The sequence below is a fragment of the Lepidochelys kempii genome, chromosome 27 (genome assembly GCF_965140265.1).
Source record: "Lepidochelys kempii isolate rLepKem1 chromosome 27, rLepKem1.hap2, whole genome shotgun sequence".
In the NCBI taxonomy this organism is placed as follows: domain Eukaryota; kingdom Metazoa; phylum Chordata; order Testudines; family Cheloniidae; genus Lepidochelys; species Lepidochelys kempii.
The window spans coordinates 11,609,741-11,627,161 of record NC_133282.1 but is presented as its reverse complement, the minus strand read 5'-3'; the positions used below and the strand labels follow the sequence as shown (position 1 = coordinate 11,627,161).

The following is a 17,421-nucleotide window of genomic DNA, read 5'->3' as shown; positions in this document are numbered from 1 at the left end:
CCCTCCCCATTTTTCTGTGTCCTCCATCTCCTAACAGAGTGCCGACTCCCCCACCTCAGGGTATCCTTCTTCCCCATGCCAGCCTCTTGTCACCTCCTAGGGGATCCTCCTAAAACCAATTTGCCTGCCCCCCTCTCCAAGGGATCTCCCCCCACTTCGGTCTCCCCTTAGAAAAGGCACACACCCTTCTAACCAACTCTCCTGTGGGTGCGTCTTCCAGGCTCTGATTTGCAGATCTCTTTGCTGGGTCCTCCCCTCCCAGCACCCCTGCAAAAAGCAAGCCCCAAACATCCTGTATAACAGACACATGGTTTCATTCACCTTGCCAGGTAACAGTTCTCTGTGGCTCTAACAAGGTGGCCAGGAGAACTCCACTGATGGTTGTAAGTTACAGTGGGCTGGGACAAGTAACTTGTACTAAATGCCTGGGGCCCGATTCTGTAGTGCCCTGCACCATCTGCAGTCATTTACCTCAATGGAGTACTGGTGGGAAATGCAACCATCCTACTCCAGTGTTTGACGCTCCCTTTGCCCTGCTGCAGAGGACCGGGTAAGAGGTAGGGCCTGGGGGAAGCTGGGCCCTGGTGTATGCTGACAACAGACAGGCAGGGTGAGGTACACTTTCCCGCAGGGATTGGACCCTCCTCTGAAGGTTTACCTCTTCCACTACTTAGCAGGGCTAATTCCACCTTTCGCACATGAGCCACCTCACCTTAGTGCCCAGAGACAGGTCAGCTGCACTTCGTCCAAGCGAGATCTCTCCCTGGAGCTGTCCACCATTGGGGAGGAGAAATTTAGTGCTCAGGAAAGTGAGGAACTGGTAGAAACTCTTCGGTAGCTGTAACCTGCGAGGTAGGGGACAAGCTTCAACCTGCAGAGGCCCTTTCCTCCTGACCCTACAGCACCCCGCAATTCCAGTGCTGCTTCCCACCCAGCTCCAGGTGCCTTTGTTCTTCCAGCCTTGGGCCTCTCCTGAGCACAGACTCTGGGGGCAGCCAGCATGGTTTCACCCACGCAGCAGGCCAATTCTGTACTAGTGGAAGCTGGTCCTACCCTAGCAACGGTTGCTAGGCAGCCCATAGCAGAAAGTGTGATTCTGCTCTGAAAAGTGATTCTGAAAGTCGAGTTCCAGGTTTGGGTCTCAGTCCCTCCAGATCCACGGTGCACAGCTGTCCTGGAAAGATTCTTTCGCTAACTGCCACCCCTGCAAACTCCCCCTGGGAGCTGAGAGTCAGGCTGGGTTCTTTCCTCCACGCTCATCATCACCAAGAGCAGAAATCCTGGCCTTAGTAACACCTGTGCAGCCCCCAGACCCTGGGTATAAACACAGAGGAATCATTTCATTTGCTGTGGAAATGCAACCACCTCTGGGTTGGAGCTTGGCCACTGCTTAACAGCACACAACCCATTCTGTGTAACGGTTTAGGGTAGGAAATGACCATTCTAGTATTAAATTGCTAATGCAGGGAGAATTCGGCAAGTACAATGCATTTATCTGTTCTAGAATTTGGGCAGGCTTCTGCTTTAACACCCTGACCCTCCTAGGAAGTCCCACGGCAACTTCAGTTGTCATAAATGGCCAGAAATTTGTTTAAATCGCCTCCAAAAAGCCAATGGGCTGACTTATCTGTTGCCCTGCACCATGTGTAACTACTCACACCTGTGCGGAATCGATGTAAGACAGGGCCAGGTCAGAGGGGGATTTTTACACACGCTCTTTGCTTAAACAACACAGGATAATGGAGAACCAACCCCAGCTTCTGGAGTAGCAGAGCGCCTTACACCTTATGGAAGGACGGCACAAAGCATCCCGTATGGGTTTTGGAACCTCTATAAACTAGTTGGCGTATTTAAGTCTGTAGCTGAGGCTCCGCTGGGTATCAGTATTCCAGGGATGCCCAGTTTGAAAATCATTTGCCTAGACCAGTGGTTTTCAACCTTCCCAGACGGCTGGACCCCTTTCAGGAGTCTGATTGGTCTTGTGTACCCCAAGTTTGACCTCACTTAAAAACGACTTGCTTACGCAATCAGACATAAACATACAAAAGTCCCACAGACCCACTAGCACTGAAAAACTGCCGACGTTCTCATTTTCTCGGTATGAAATTTTCGTTGATACCGACTTCACTAAGGCTTTTTACGTAGCCTGTTGTAAAATTAGGCAAATATCTAGAGGCGTTGATGTACCCCTTGGAAGAAACGGAGGATTGGGGCCCCTTTGTGCTAGCTGCCATAGACACACACAGAAGAGAGTCGTTTGACTTCAGTGGGGCTGCTTACACGCTTCACCATATGTGTGTTTGTAGGACGAGGGCCTTGTATTGTAAATTCTTTGGGACAGGGACTGTCTTATGAAGGTCTTAATCCTGCAAAGATGCATGTCCTTCGTTTTAAGGCCACAACCCCCAAGTGGTCAAAGGCAAATGGGGGCGGGGTGGGGTACAAGGTATTGAACATTGAATTACAGTCTAGAGCAAAGAAAATCTCGCTTTCCCACACTTTTTCCCCCTTCAAGGTCAAGTGTTCTCCAGCCGCCTCTTGAAACACACTCATATAGTACATAGGCTTACCACGGATATACTTTTTACTCTTACTTTTATAGTAAATGTTCAATCACAAAGGTCTTTCATTTCATTTTTCAAATAAGGGGTCATTAATCTGAAAAGGTTGAGAAACAGTGATCTAATCTGATCTGCAGAAAAGACACAGAATTTCCACACATTTAAACCCATTAAGTACAAATTGGAGAGAGTCCAGCAGAGGGCAACGAAAATGACCAGGGGGCTGGGGCACGTGGCTTACGGGGAGAGGCTGAGGGAACTGGGGTTATTTAGTCTGCAGAAGAGGGGGAGAATGGATAGCAGCCTTCAACTACCTGAAGGGGGGTTCCAAAGAAGATGAAGCTCGGCTGTTCTCAGTGGTGGCAGGTGACAGAACAAGGAGAAATAGTCTCAAGTTGCAGTGGGGAAGGTTTAGGTTGGATATTAGGAAACACTATGTCACTCGGAGGGTGGTGAAGCACTGGAATACATTACCTAGGGAGGTGGTGGAATCTCCACCCTGAGAGGTTTTTAAGGCCCAGCTTTACAAGGCCCTGGCTGGGATGATTTAGTTGGGGTTGGACTAGATGACCTCCTGAGGTCCCTTCCAACCCTAAACTTCTATGATTCTAAGTATATCCAAATCATTTCATAGACTCATAGAATATCAGGATTGGAAGGGACCTCAGGAGGTCATCTAGTCCAACCCCCTGCTCAAAGCAGGACCAATCCCCAATTTTTGCCCCAGATCCCTAAATAGCCCCCTTAAGGATTGAACTCACAACCCTGGGTTTAGCAGGCCAATGCTCAAGCCACTGAGCTATCCCTCCCCCTCATTGTCTGTCCAGAACCCACTCTGAATGCTATTGTAAAACAAACAGTAACAGCTAATTATTAAGTTGAACAAAGTCGCAACAGGGGAAAAACAACCTCTTACACAGGGGTTTTTCCCTAAAGTTTTATTTTTTTTTAATAGTAATGACATGAGAACAGAAACATTATTTTTTACTTCATTATACGAACCCAACCCCTCCCCAAAAAACAACCCCAAAAAACCCTCCACAGTTTTAAGTTCTGTCCAGGCTTGATTTCTAAGTCCACTGAGCAATACAAATTGAAACTGGGTTTTGTTTGTTTTCATTTTTTGAAACCTACAAAAACACTCTTTAAATATTAGAAAAAAAATGGTTTTGTTTTTTTTTTTGTGTTTTTTGTTTTTGTAATTCACAAGAACGACCGTCTAAAGTATCACTGGTTTCTGTGGCAGTGCAAAAATGCACTCAGCTTCAATTCTCTTACAGTACAAACCACTTTTTCCTCCCCTGTAACTTTAAAAAAAAAAACAAAAAAAAACCTGTCAGTACTGTAAGAATTCTTTTTTTTTTTTAAACAGAAAAAAATTTTTTTTGTAATTTTTTTTTTTTGTACTAAAAAACACATCCACTAAAATACAACAGCGCTGGGTACAATCAGCAAAATGAAATCGGTTTCCCCGCTGGGGGAAAAAGAAAACAAAAACAAACAAAAAGGATCAAGTGGGGGAGGAGGGTCGGGAAACAGGGACAAGGACAGACAGACGGATACAAAACAGCAGGCAGGAGGTGTGGGGGAAGAGACATCATGGGCTGGTTACATCAGAACACGCCCAGGGAGAGGGGAGGAGGGGGCAGGAAGAGGGGGTGAAGAACCATACATTTTCATCAGCACTTGAGTCCCTTTGCTAGATCTACAAGGATTGTCTGTTACTCTTTGGGGAGGGCATCCTGTGAGCGGGCTGAATGACACACCCCAGCAAGGACGCCCCTCCAAGATATCTCCCTTACCCTACTCAAGTCAATCGCATGGCTTCCCCTTGGGACTTGGAAGCCCCAGGACAGTTTCAGCTCAGATGGGGAAGTCCACTGCAATTTGTGGAGTCGCAACCAGCTAGAAATGGGGATCTTTAAATCCCAGCAACCCTCTGGCTCCAATTCAGAAAAGCATCTGCTTAAATCCCATTGAAATTAAACCTGTGCTTTCCTGAATTAGGGCCGATGAGAAAATTCAAACAAGGAACCTGGGCAGGGACTGGAGAACTACTCAGTTCAAACACACCCTAGCATTGTAAAAAGGAAACGTTAAATATACTGGGCCCGATCCTGCAGTCCATACCTGGGCACGATCTTGCTGTGAGCATAGTCTGTGTTGAATGCCTAGCAGGAAGAGGGGGGGGGGGGGCTTCTTTTGGGCGCAGACCCACCTAGGGTGGCCACGTACCCCCTTCCTATGCCATGACTCAGTTGATCATACCCATGCTGGGTGTTTTGTCCCCATTTCCATATAAAGCCCCCCACAGGAGAGATCTGATTCGACACAAACAACCCACGGCAGCTGCCCTCTCTTGGAAGGACGTGGGGGGCGGTTAGGTCTGGCGTCCCCAGCACAGCGTCTCCACCCTGACCCGTTGTGGAGTCCAAATCCTAGAGCCCAGGATATTTGAGAGCCTCTTGGGGGACAAGAGGGGAACAGACAGGCCTAAAGTCAACCAAGAGGGGGCTCAGCCCACCCCCAAGCTCACCTGGGAGAGGCAGGGGGCTGCAATGGAAAGTGGGGGGAATGAGTCATGTGAGTACAACCCAAGGAGCAGCAACCCCAACCAGCCCCCCCAAATCTGCTCCAACTCTCCCCCCAGCGACTAGACACCCCTCCCAACACGCGCTGCTAAAATCCGTACCCCCTGCCTGCCACGATCCCCCCCTCCCCCCCTCCCCAGCTGGAAGCTTCACCCCCTGAGGCTGCCCTTAATTTTCTCTACAAAAAACAAACAAACAAAATCACATTTGTTCTCGCCCCCTCCCCGATTCAGACTATGACCAGAGGAGAAGGGACTACCTAATACTCTGACGGGACTTGGCTGTGCCAAATACAAAACACGGGGGGGGGGGGGGCTGCCCAAATCCTTGAAACATACGAACAGGAAAGGAAGCGAAAAAGCCCAGAATTCCTGTTCCAAGCCTCCCTGCTTTCCGCGCTCACCGGAGCTTCGGGAACAGGTGGTGCGTCAGCTCTGGGATGGGGGAGAGCGTGCCCTTGGCGAGGGAAAAAAAAACTCCAGCAACATGCTGACCCGCTGCTTGGATCCATTACTGCTCAATACTGTCACTGTTGCCCCACCCGGGGCTGGGGAGAGGAAGTGGTAAAGAGAGTTGTTCGGTGAGGAGAGGAGGGAAGAGAGGGTGGCCAGGCTTTTAAGGTGTGTGTGTGTGGGGGGGGGAGTAATGGGGACCCAGTTTTGTTCTCAAGTGTTTCTTAGTAAGTTAGGCTCCCCAGTCTACATCGGGTGGGGGGGGCACAGAATTGAGCGAGATGAGAGATGAACTGCTGGTGCTGTGAATGCTTAAAGGGGGAAGGGGAGACGGAGGGGGGAGTCTAGTCCCAGAAACACTGTCCTTGCGTTCACCCCTGTGGCTCCCATTGGCCGTTAACAAAACCCTGGCAGGAACAAAATCCCAGACACTGAGCCACCTCTTCCAATCAGTGGTGGATTTTGCACGTGTGGGTGGGCAGCAGATGGCCAGGACGCCTGCTGCCCAACTTTATCCACCCTCGTGGTGAGGGGAAAGGGTTTAAAAAAAAAAAAAAAAAAAAGACCCCAACATTATTTAAACACTGGATTTTTCTTTCCCAGTCTCAGTCACTTTCTACTCCCATGCTCTCTGGGTGAAAATGCCCCAGCCTAGCCCAGCCCAAAGGAAAGGTGCAAGGAACTGAGACCCACTGACGTGGGGGGGCAAGGTCACTCTCTGCTCTGCAACAGCCAGTGACCCAGAGAACGGAGGCGGAAGGCAGCAAGGCCTTTTCGCTGACACATGAACGGACGGGTTATTTACAGAACCACTTACACACCCGTCCAAAACCCTCCTAAGAAAAGGACGGGAATGAAATGCTAGTCACAGCTCTCCACCGGAAAAGGAGTACTGATACCAGTCTATATATTAATATATAGCCCGTTATATACGAATACAGATATATGCGTAGCTGAGGGTCCTCTCCTAGAAGGAGCAGCTGCCTGGGAGCTCAGATCTCAGCCACTTGGGTGTACGGATGGGTTTTTTGGATCAAGTTTCCCCAATGTTCCTTTAAACAAAATAAAAATAAAAAAGTCTGAGCAATCTCATCGGAGCTGGTAGCCACCCTGCAGCTGAACAGATTGCGCAGGTGGGCCCCGGAGTTGTGAGACTGGCGGGCGTGGCCCCACCTCTATCCCAAGCAGCAGGCATCCAGCATGGGATGGCACAGCTGGGTTCCTTTGGCAAGCACCATCCTGCCCCTATTCCAGACGGGCCCCCCCAACAATCTGCACATCGACGTGACACGATGACGGAGCGGGGGGGGGGGGGGTGTGATGCCAAGCCGGGCGGCTAGCCAGAGACGGAGATTTTGATTATAAAAAGATGGATCTTTCTCGCTTTATAAAAGAAAACAAAAATAATAATACAAGAGCACGACAACCACCGATGACACAGATGATCTCTCCTCGCAGCCAAACCCTGCTCCCATCCCCGGCCCCATCCCAGTCGACAAATGCCCCGTTCCAGTACAACAATTGGTCACTTCATTGTAAAAAAAAAAAAAAAATTCAAATCTGGGATCCGCCTGCCACCGCCTTTGCCCAAATGCTGGTTGAATACGACGGATCAACCACGTTTCCTTCGGGTGATGCAAGGATCAGCAACCAGTGGTATGCTCCGTATCAGCCCCCTAACTCCCCCACCCAGTGCCAGCCCTTCCCGCCCCCAAAACTGGGCAATGTCTTTTTAAACTCCCCCCACCCCACCCTGCCCCAAACACACACACACAAAAAATTCTCCCCCTGTCCCCAGAGGGAAATGCCGCGTGGTAAGTTCATTCCAGGAGCTCTTAAGTGCAGTGGGATTTTGCTCTCCAGGAGCTCTGGGTGCAGCTTCAGACTGTACAAGACCGTCCCCTCCTCCAGCTGGAGAGGCAAAGGGGGAGATCGTCCCGACGGCTGAGTCCTGAGCCACTCGACTCGCATGCCGCCGGAACAACACTCTGCGCCTCTTGCCACATTTTTGTCGCTGTTTTGTTGCTGTTCTAAAAAGGATTTTTGTGGGGGTTTTGTATAAGGTCTGGAGGGGGTAGCTGGAAGTTGAAGGGGAAGGCGGGGGCAGCTGCAGGGGCTCTGAGGTGTAAAAATCCCCCTCCCTCTCCAAAAAACAAAAATAAAATAAAGGCTTGAACGCAAACTCTATGGGGAAAAACAACACAGAATATCCCCTTCTTCCCCCCCACAAAACAAAGCCTTTTATCAGCTGCCCCCCCCCACTCCATTAGTGTGAAATTCTTTAAGAGGGAGGGGGAAAAAAAATTAGCCACAGTGATTTTCCCATCCCCCTCCCTGCAACCATCAACCCAGATCTCCAGCCGGGATATTACTGGTCGGGGTGGGGGGGATGGGGGGGATGGGGGGAGGGATTACTGAAAGTCCGGCAAGAAGGTGGCGCTGTGGGCATTTCAGTTGGAGTCCGAGTCGGAGGAATCGCCTGAGGAAGAGGAGGAGCTGCTGCTGCCCTCGGAGTCATTGTCATCTTCCTCTTCGTCGTCGTCCTCTTCGTCGTCGTCCTCATTCTGGGGCCAAAGGCAAGGAAAGGGTTAAGAGCCTGGGGTGGGGGGCTGGGGAATTGCAGGGTCTGCCTGTGCTGGGGACGCAGGTGCTGGGATGGTTCCGTCTGGTACCTTTGCTCATGAAGTCCCACCCAAAAGAAGGCAACCCTAACAGTACAGCAGCCTTGGTCCATCGAGCCAGGGCTTGCATGCCAGCAGCCTTGCTCCGCTCAGCCTGCGGGAACTGGTGGCAAAGCAGGAGGAGGGATGGCCGTTTGCGGCACTGGTCTGCTGTCCTGCCGTGGGTCACCCATTAGAAGCTGCTTTGAAGCCGCTGACTGAAGCCAGATCCACACAGACACCTGGCCCACGAAGTCGAAAGGATAAATAAGATTTCATGGCAAGCAGGCTGCCTGTTATTTGGAAGTGGGGACTGGAAAACCCAAGCTGCAAGAGTCAGTTTAGGTCTCTGAGCTGTCAAAGGGTGGGAGGGAGCGTGGTTAAGAATCGTGGACAGGGAGCACGGGCCCCTGGGGTCCAAACCCAGCCCTGGCACCATTGACCAGATTCTGACTTCACGGCCGCTGGTGTAAATCTAGAGTAACTCCATTGACTTACTCCGTGTTTACACCGGTGGGACGGAAATCAGAATCAGACCAGCTCTCTTCAGCAGAAGACACAGTTAAGACATTGTAAATGGTATCTGGGGAGAGAACACCGCAGCCGTGCCCAGGGGCAAGTGTGGGTCGGGGTGGTGGAAGCAACAGCCATAGCCCTGGCCCTAGGCTTGCCCCAAACTCTGTGTCCTTGGGGTGTAGCCCCCGGCGCTGCAGATGCCAGCTGTGTTACACAATCAGGTCAAACCCCGAGGCCAGATCCCCAGCCGCTGTGAACTGGCGCACCTCTTCTGACCCCAGGGCAGCTACGTCAAGGCACTGGCCGGGGAGTGAGCCCGCAGCGTTTAGGTCCCACGTTTATGGGTGACACCGTCTCTTGAAGACTCGTGGATTACTGGGCCCAGGGCTCTGGGATCCTTGGACCGACTGAGATTACTGCCCCCAGGGCTGGCTGGGTTAACAGAATCAGAAGGGCAAACTGGGGTGGCAGCGAGGGGTGGGGGGTCAGCGAGAGGCATGGCACAGACACAGCATCCCACCGCGCGCCTCACCTCATCCCCATCCTCGCTCTCCTCCTCGCTGCTCGACTCCGATGAGTCCCCGCCTTCCTCGGACGAGTCCCCGTTGTCGTCGTCGTCATCATCGTCATCCTCTTCCTCCTCGTCATCATCGTCGTCATCCTCCTCCTCGGACTCCTGGGGGTCAGACGGGGCATGGTGGGTGGATCTGGCTGGGCCTTGTGCCCCCCCCCCCAGAATCCCCACGATGGCCAAGTCCCAGGCCAAGGAAAAGCAGGGCCTTCAGCTAATGGGTTAGGGCCCTCAGTGCAATAGACCCAGGGATTACCCAGTGCCTCATGGGATCTGTAGTTCAGATGCCACGTGTTACCATTCTCCACTCTGGGCCAGGCTCAGCTCCCCAGCTGGACTACATCTCCCATGATGGATGGCCCCCCTGTGCCGAGAGTACAATGGTGCATCATGGGAGATGTAGTCCTACCAGCGAGTAGGCGGCACCTGGACACCATTTCCCAGACAGCACCATGGTGGCATTTCTAAAAATGTTTTGGTTTTTTGCTCTTGTTCTCCAAGCAACCCTTGCACTGACCCCTCCTCACGGCCTGTTCCACCAGAGAGCTGCCCCTCCAGGTGGCAGGAACACACCAGGGAGTTGCGGGGCCTAGGGCGGAGTCATGCTACTGGCCCAATATGGGGCGGACGGAGGACGAGGGCACTTACCGACTTGATCTGCATGACGGGCTTCATTTTCGGGTTCGGCCCCCGGACCTTCCCCATGCTCTTGCGCTTCTGCAGAGGAGGGGGGGAAGAGGAAGAGTCAACGGGGCAACTCTGGAGGCTCCTCAGTCCCTTCCAGGAGGTCAGAGGTTAAAGAGCCCATGACCATCACCACCATCCAAAGAAAGGCCTTGAGTGGGGGACAGATGCTCAAAGCCACCTGGTTATTTCTATTCCCAGCTCTGCCACTGTCCTCCTGGTTGACCTTGACAAGTTGCTTCCCCTTCTGTGAACTCCATTTCCTCTCCCTCCCTTGGTTCCCCCGTGTCTATTTAGCCTGGAAGATCTGTGGGCCGGGAGTCTCTCTTACAAGGCATATAGACAGCACCTAGCACAACGAGGCTCCAAGCTGGGTTCAGGCCTCATGGCACTACTGGAACATAACCAATTAGGACTTTGTTCCTTCAAACGAAGGCTTTTTAAACCGTCATCGAGGACGGCTCACACACCCCCTCTCCCCCGTCGCAAGGGATACTCACATTTGAGGTGTGCTCTTTGTAGGCAGCTCGCTCCTGCGGCGACAGGCTCTGCCGAGAAACGAGACTAAAGTAACCACCCAGAGGAAGGCGAGGGGGACAGAGCTACACGACTGCAGGGGCGTTCCCAGCTCCAGGAAGGGGAGTTGTGCCGGAGAGGGGGTGTGGGTGGAAAGCGAAGCCCGCTGTGCCGTCGGGAGTGCAACAACACCGCCCCTCTGTCCAGAGGGGCAATTTCCTTAGCCTCCTGTGCTTGGAAAGCACGACAGGGAGTTGGGGGAACAGAGTCACAGCTGGATCTGGAGCCGTGGCCACTCTGAAACCTCTCTCGGGCTCCCATGCTGGGAGAGGGGAAACGACCTTGACCCCAGGGACAGCATCTGTCATAGCCACAGACACACGCCCTGTGGCATGAAAGTTGCGGGGGGGGAACGGGGGTGGTCTGGGTGCTCCATGTACAGAGAGACACTAAATCAGGGACACTTGAACCCTCATTTCCCAGCAGCGAGGGGTGAAGAAAGCCCCAAGGCACTTGGGAACGGAGAGGGGGAAGGGTCAGTGGGGGACAACAGGGATGGGGTACCCCGAAAGCAGGAGGACTGGACAACCCAGGGAAGGGGGGTGGAGACGGGAAACCGCGTGTAGAGTCAGAGCAGTTCCGCCGCCCCCAGCCGCTCACCTTGAGCCAGATTTCCAGGTGCATCTTGTACTGCTTCTGCTGCTCTTCGGCCATCTTCTTGTAATAGTCCTTCTGGCCCTGGGAGATGCGCTGCCAGCGGCTGCCGATCTCCACCATCCGCTCCTTCAGCGGCAGGTGGTTGAGCTCGCCGTTCGACAGCAGCTCCTGGGAGAACTTCTGGTAACCGTTCCTGGGGAGCGGGAGAGCAGGGTCAGAGAGCGGCCAGCCCCCCACCCGGCGGGGGCCGGTCCCCAGTACAGCCAGGAGCAGCCAGGCAGGAAAGCCAGAGTCAGGAACAGGACCACGCCCAGAGTTAGGAATGGAACCCAGAAGTCCTGCCCCTGATCCTTTTATTCTGATCACTGTACCCCACACTCGTCTCCCAGAGCCAGAAACAGAACCCAGGGATCCTGACCCCCTGTCCCTCTCCTCCGACCACCAGACCCCACTCCCCACCCAAGCCAGAAACAGAACCCAGGGATCCTGACCCCGTCCCTCTCCTCCGACCACCAGACCCCACTCCCCATCCAAGCCAGAAACAGAACCCAGGGATCCTGACCACTGGACCCCACATTCCCCTCTCAGACCCAGGAACAGAACCCAAGAGTCCTGATCCCCCAATCGCTCCTCTCTGATCACTGGACCCCAAAATCCTCTCCTAGAGCCAGGAACAGAACCCAAAGATCCTGAACCCTTGTCCCTCTTCTCCGACCACCAGGAATGGAACCCAGGAGTCCTTCTGCTCTAATCACCAGAATCTACCCACTCCCAAAGGTGGGAATAGGACCCAGGTGTCCCAACTCCTCTTCCTCTGCCCTAGCCATGAGCCCACACTCTCCCCCGAGATCCAGGAATAGAGCTCAGGACTCCCTGCCCTACCCTGCTCTAACTATTAGACAATACTTCCCAATCAGTTACCAGGCACTTGACTTTGCCCCACAGTGAGCTATGAGCCCCTGGCAGGGTCGAGCTCAGTCCCCTTCTGGCTGCCCAAGCCCCAGCTTTGCCCCCCTGGGCTGGTCTCTCATGCAGTGGCTGGACGACTGGCCTGTTGTCTGGAAGATGCCCCCCCCCCAGAGGGACCAATACTCACATGGGGGGTTTCTTCGGCTCTCCCTGGAATTTCATCTTCTTTGAGGAGTTTGCAGAGCACGGGGGGGCCCGCATCTCACTCAGCTCTCTCTGGAGGGGGGACAGAGACGGACGAGGTGAGGCCAATCACCGGCTCAGCATACGCCTCTCCCCCACCCCCAACCTCAGAGGTGAAAACTTTCAGGCAACAAAGTGGTGGGTGGATCCAGCCACTGGGGCGATCCCCTGCCCGAGATACAGGGACGCAGGCTATCAGAGGTGGCGTGACAGCCCCAGAGGAACCCCACAGCCCTGCCCGCAGAACAGAGTCTCTGACCCCAGAGAGCGCGGGGACCCACCTCGAATCGCTTCTGATCCTCTGCCGCCTTCTTTATCCACATCAGCTTCTCCTTCTTCTCCATGTTGTTCCAAGTGGCCTCCATGGCCTTCAGCGCCTTACCCCGGTCGTTCTGCGGCACAGGGAGACCCGGCAACGCTCAGGTTACGCGTTGCGGCGAACGCACCCGACTCCGGGCTTCTACCCTCGACTGTGCCACCGAGCGTGGGCAAGTCATGTCCTCCCCCGCCGACCTGGTGATATTTACCCCTCCCTCCCCCGGCGAGGGCAGGTGACTCAGGCAACGGATATGCCCCGAGACAGAGCCAGCAATCAGGGACTGTCCCCGTTCCGTCTCCAGCAGGGAGTGTGGAGGGTGGGTGGTCCTTGCCTCCTCTCTCTAACCCCCCCCCAGCTCCTCACCTTGAAGCGAGCCAGGTAGTCTCCGATGACGCTCTGCTGCCAGATCTCCTCGGCCGTCTTGGGCGACTCGGGCAGCTTGGCACGCTCCTCCTTGTCCGAGCCGTGTTTCTTCTCCGACTGCGCCTTCATGGCTGCCTCCCGGGCCTTGTACTTGGCCTGAGCAGACACACAGAAGGGTGGAGTTTAAGGCCCAGGTCTCTCCAATGCAGTCCCCCGGCCCGGCTCCACTCGGCAAATGCCTGCCGTCCTAGCTATGAAATAACCTGGGTACGTGTGAGCTGGGCCCCCCTCATGTACTCCCATCCTCACCCCACCGAGATGAGAGGGGGAGCAGTGTCTGGGCTATTAGATCTGTGTGGGGCTCCCCGTGGGGGGGGTTGCACTCCAGCTCCATCAGTTCCCAGCGCTGTTTGGGCAGCAGAGAGACGGCACCTGCAGCAGCCTACTTGGAACTGGCAGTGGAGGGTGTTTTAAGCATGGGGGCCGGGGAGAAAGGGCGTCACACAGATCAATAGGTCACTGCCCCTTTTCTCCTCGCCCCATCGCTGTGCCAGGTGCCAGAACTCATGCCCCCAAGGCACATGTCCACACACCCTCCCCAGACAGTCTGCATAGAGCAGTGGTCCCTGAACTTTTTACCACCCCCCGGAGCTGGGGCCGAGAGCGGAGCCACGGCCCCAGGAACGGGGGACAGACATGGGTAAGGGGGCCAAGGATGGGGCCGCAGCTGGGGATGGGCATGGGGCTGGCAGCTGGGGCCCCGGGTGTGGCCTGGAAGCTGGGGTCAGCAGCAGAGGTGGGTGTTATCCCTCCCCCCAGCTTTGCCTCCCCCTCCCGCCAGAATGTTCCTCAACGCCCACCTAGGGGGCGCACCGCACAGTTTGGGGACCTCTGGCATAGAGAAAATCAAGCCCACCCTCAATAACTCCCCGACCCACACACAAAAACCTTCCAGCCAAAGCATAACTTCCGACACACTCACCCTCAACCATGAGCTAAACCCCCTGGGGCCGGATGGACCACGACTCTCCCCCTCCCCCCGCCAGGCTTTTAAATCCAGGCTCAAGACCTCTCCGGGTTTAATCCCGGCAAGTTCTAATCTCTTTGAGCTGCTCGTTTAGTTCTGGGGTCTCATTCCATACAGCGGGTCCTGGGCTGCATGGACTCAAAGGCGCTCCCAAGAGATGCGAGGACCCCGCTGCCGAGGAGGGGGGCAGCCGCCAGGACCCATTCGTTTGTGCCACGCTCCAGCACCAGCCACCGGAGCTTTGATTGTCCCGATGGAGAAAATCACGACAGCATACGGCCAGGCAGGGAGTGACCAGGGACTGAACTGCTGGCGCCCCCTAGAGGGGATGGACACTACCGGCATCCTCTGGGGCTCTCCAGAGAGGCAAATCAGCTGGAGGAGCCGTTTTGTAAAACGAGGGGTCTAACGAGCGTGTCATTGATTTAACAACCTTTTTCTTCTCTGAAAGGTCATTCCACATCCGCGCCAGCAGCCGGGTCAGTTCGCTCTCGGAAAGCTCGGGTCGCTCTTCCTGCAGCTGCTTTCGCTTCTCCTCCGAGAAGATAAACATAGCAGAAATGGGCCGTTTGGGTTTCTCAGAACCTGCCTGTTGAAGAGCACAAAGGGTCTTGGTGTGGGGTTGAGTTAAAAAATATATAAATATATAATATGGAAAAAAAAAAAAAAAAAAAAGGGCACAAAAAATCCCACAGCAGCTTCCAATAGTAAAAAAAAAACCCGGAATTTCTTTATGTTCTTTATTTTATGGGTTTAATTTTTCCCTACTGGCTCAGCAGCTACCATCCAGAAGTCTTGAAGCTGGTTTAGAAGTAACTGGCTCTGTCCCTCTACTCTCACGACACACACACGCACCCCCTGCGCCGAAGCCAGCCCCTCACCTTGCCAGTGTCTGGCGATGACTTTTTGGAAGCTGGGCTGGTGGCGCCTTTCTTGTTCGCTCCCAGCATCTTCTCTTCCCCCAGCACCCTCTGCTGTTCCTCCTCGGGCAGGCTCTGCATTGCAAGCAAAGGCGGGTGGGTCAGAGAGCGCCACAGAGGGGTGAGTGAGTTTTAAAAGGAGGAACAATCCAACGAAAAGGGACTGGAGTAACAACAACGCTGCTACTTTCATCTCACTAACGCCTTTGAAGATCTCAAACCACATGGGCCTCGGATTCTCCTGCTCCAGAATCTGCCTGCTAGAGAATCTCCATTAGCTGTATTGGGCCTATGACACAGTGAGGAATTTCCAGTCATATCCACTAGAGGGCAGTGGTGCACATAGGCACTAACCAATTCCTCACAGTAAAATGTATATGCCCATTTTAGAGCTGGGGAAACAGAGGTACAGAGAGGAAGTGACTTGTCCAAGGACACCCGGCGAATCTGTGGCACAGACACGAACAGATCCCAGGAGTCCTGACTCCCGGGCCTGTGATTTAGCCACTAGACAATGCTTCCCTTTTATGACTCCAGGGATAGAGGGGAAAAGGACCACCCCCACCTGAAATGTTTGGTGCTATAGGTACTACTTTCCAAATGCATTGGCACCAGGTTTTAAACTAGCGCGTGTGCCCAGAGATTGGTTAAAACACCAGAAGACAAAATGGACCCATCCTGAGACAGCTAAGCACAGTGCTTCGGGGTGCTGGGCTCTCCCACAGCATGGACAGATACCAGCTCCAACCGGAGCCAGTCCCTGTCCCACCTACTCAGACGAAGAGGGACCTTCTCTCCTCCCTCCTCCTTCCCTGGAGAGAAGAAACTTTATTCTGGGGGAAGCGGGTGGGGAAACAGACTTGTCGGGTTTTCCACCCTTGGTTTTTGCAAACAAAATCATCGCGCCCACCCAGACACAACATGGGGGCTAGCAGCTCCCAGATGTTTTGGAAAAAGTAGCTCCTGGGTCAAAACAAGGCCCTGCCCTGCCCGTCCCCCCGCCACCAGGTGAATGAAGGCCAAGTCCCCACATGCTGTGAAGATGGTGGAAGTATGGCGGGGGGTGAGGAAGGGGGAGGGGATCACACACACACCCCGCCGATGGAGCTTTCTCCGGAGCTGATCAGAGACCGGGGAATGAACGGCCATCTCTAGCAGCCTGGGTAAATTCACCGGAACAAAACCCTACCAAAACAAACCCCCTGCTGCCCACACCATCCTCCCCCCGGGGAGAAGACGGGAGAGAGAATGAACCATTAATCAAGCTGCTTAATGCATGACTAGAAGGGGCTGGGATAAGACCCAATATAAAAAGGAACAGACTTCTGGTTTACATCCGCCCCAGCGAACGGAGACAGCCGGAGCTAGACCTGGGAAATGCAGGGATACCACCATGCCTGCCTCTTTAGCCCGCGCGGCAGAGAAAGACAGGACCTGGCGCACACAAAGCGCTCCCCCCACCCCACCCCACCGGTGCAACACAATCAGTTGCCCACGCAAAACAAAACCGACGAGCCATATAATGAAATGCCAAGGGAAGGCTGGCTGGGCCCTCCTCCCCTCACAGAATGAGCTGGGCCACCGGGCGCACCCACCTCCAGGAAGCGAAGGAGTTCGATTTCGTAATCTTTCTTTCTCTGGTGGAAAAAGGAGCAGGAGAGAGAGAGACGGTTACTAAGAGACGTCACCTCCATCCCCACGCGCCAATCGAACACCCAGCAAAATCACAGGGGATCTGTGCCCTAGTGTCGGAGACAGCGCAGCTCGACTGCTGGCGAGAGAGACGATTCCCTGGGCCCGAGTCTCTGGCCCCGAGCTTGCCCACAGTCCGCGCTCGGGGTTTCTAATCCCATCTCCCCGCTGGAGGATCTCTAAGCACGTCACAGCCTCTAATCACCCCTTGCTTAATCGGAGGCTCAGAGAAGGCACGCGACTCGCCCGGCGTCGTGGGAAGAACCCAGGCCTCCGGCTTCTCTCCTGGTGCTTGTTTCTCCAGCCACACTGCATTCAAGAGGGCAGCGCCCACAGCGGGCGGGGCTCAAACCCAGATCGATGATTTAACGCGGCCACTCGAACTGCCAATACAGCCGTAGAAACCAGCCGTTTCTACCTGTTCTCCCCCCCTCCTCCAAACTCAGCTCCACCGAGGTGCGGGCCCCCGGCCTGTTCACCTGATCACACTTTTTGTGGTACGCGTCCTTCTCCTTCTGGGAAAGCAGCTTCCACTGCTGGCTGCACAGCACCATCCGCTCCGTGCTGGGGACGTCCTTCATGTTGGCCATCAGCTCCGCACAGTACAGAGAGTAGCTGTTCCTGCGAAGCGACAGTTGCCGTGGGGCGCTAGGAGCCGCCACTCCTTCCCCGCCCCCCCCCTTTTCAGATGAGGGTCCTGCCCACACACGGCCATTGACAATTCCCCAGTGGTGTTCCCT

At 54.3% G+C, this 17,421-nt stretch overlaps 1 protein-coding gene across 8 annotated transcripts in view; it reads right to left on the bottom strand.

Moving 5' to 3' along the window:
- Positions 1-7,360: 7,360 nt before the first annotated feature.
- UBTF (upstream binding transcription factor) overlaps positions 7,361-17,421 on the bottom strand; it is a 29,636-nt gene continuing 19,575 nt past the window's right edge. For 7 of the 8 annotated variants that reach the window (XM_073326407.1, XM_073326404.1, XM_073326405.1 and 4 more), the window contains 12 exons: positions 17,161-17,302; positions 16,585-16,626; positions 14,951-15,064; positions 14,503-14,658; positions 13,043-13,198; positions 12,642-12,752; positions 12,305-12,393; positions 11,212-11,401; positions 10,536-10,583; positions 10,000-10,068; positions 9,313-9,456; positions 7,361-8,168 (listed from right to left, as the gene is read on the bottom strand). In XM_073326407.1, the coding sequence (XP_073182508.1) occupies positions 8,055-8,168; positions 9,313-9,456; positions 10,000-10,068; positions 10,536-10,583; positions 11,212-11,401; positions 12,305-12,393; positions 12,642-12,752; positions 13,043-13,198; positions 14,503-14,658; positions 14,951-15,064; positions 16,585-16,626; positions 17,161-17,302 (1,375 nt within the window). In that variant the 3' untranslated portion in view covers positions 7,361-8,054. The remainder of the gene's footprint in view (positions 8,169-9,312; positions 9,457-9,999; positions 10,069-10,535; positions 10,584-11,211; positions 11,402-12,304; positions 12,394-12,641; positions 12,753-13,042; positions 13,199-14,502; positions 14,659-14,950; positions 15,065-16,584; positions 16,627-17,160; positions 17,303-17,421) is intronic. The other variant, XM_073326412.1, reaches the window with a different exon arrangement.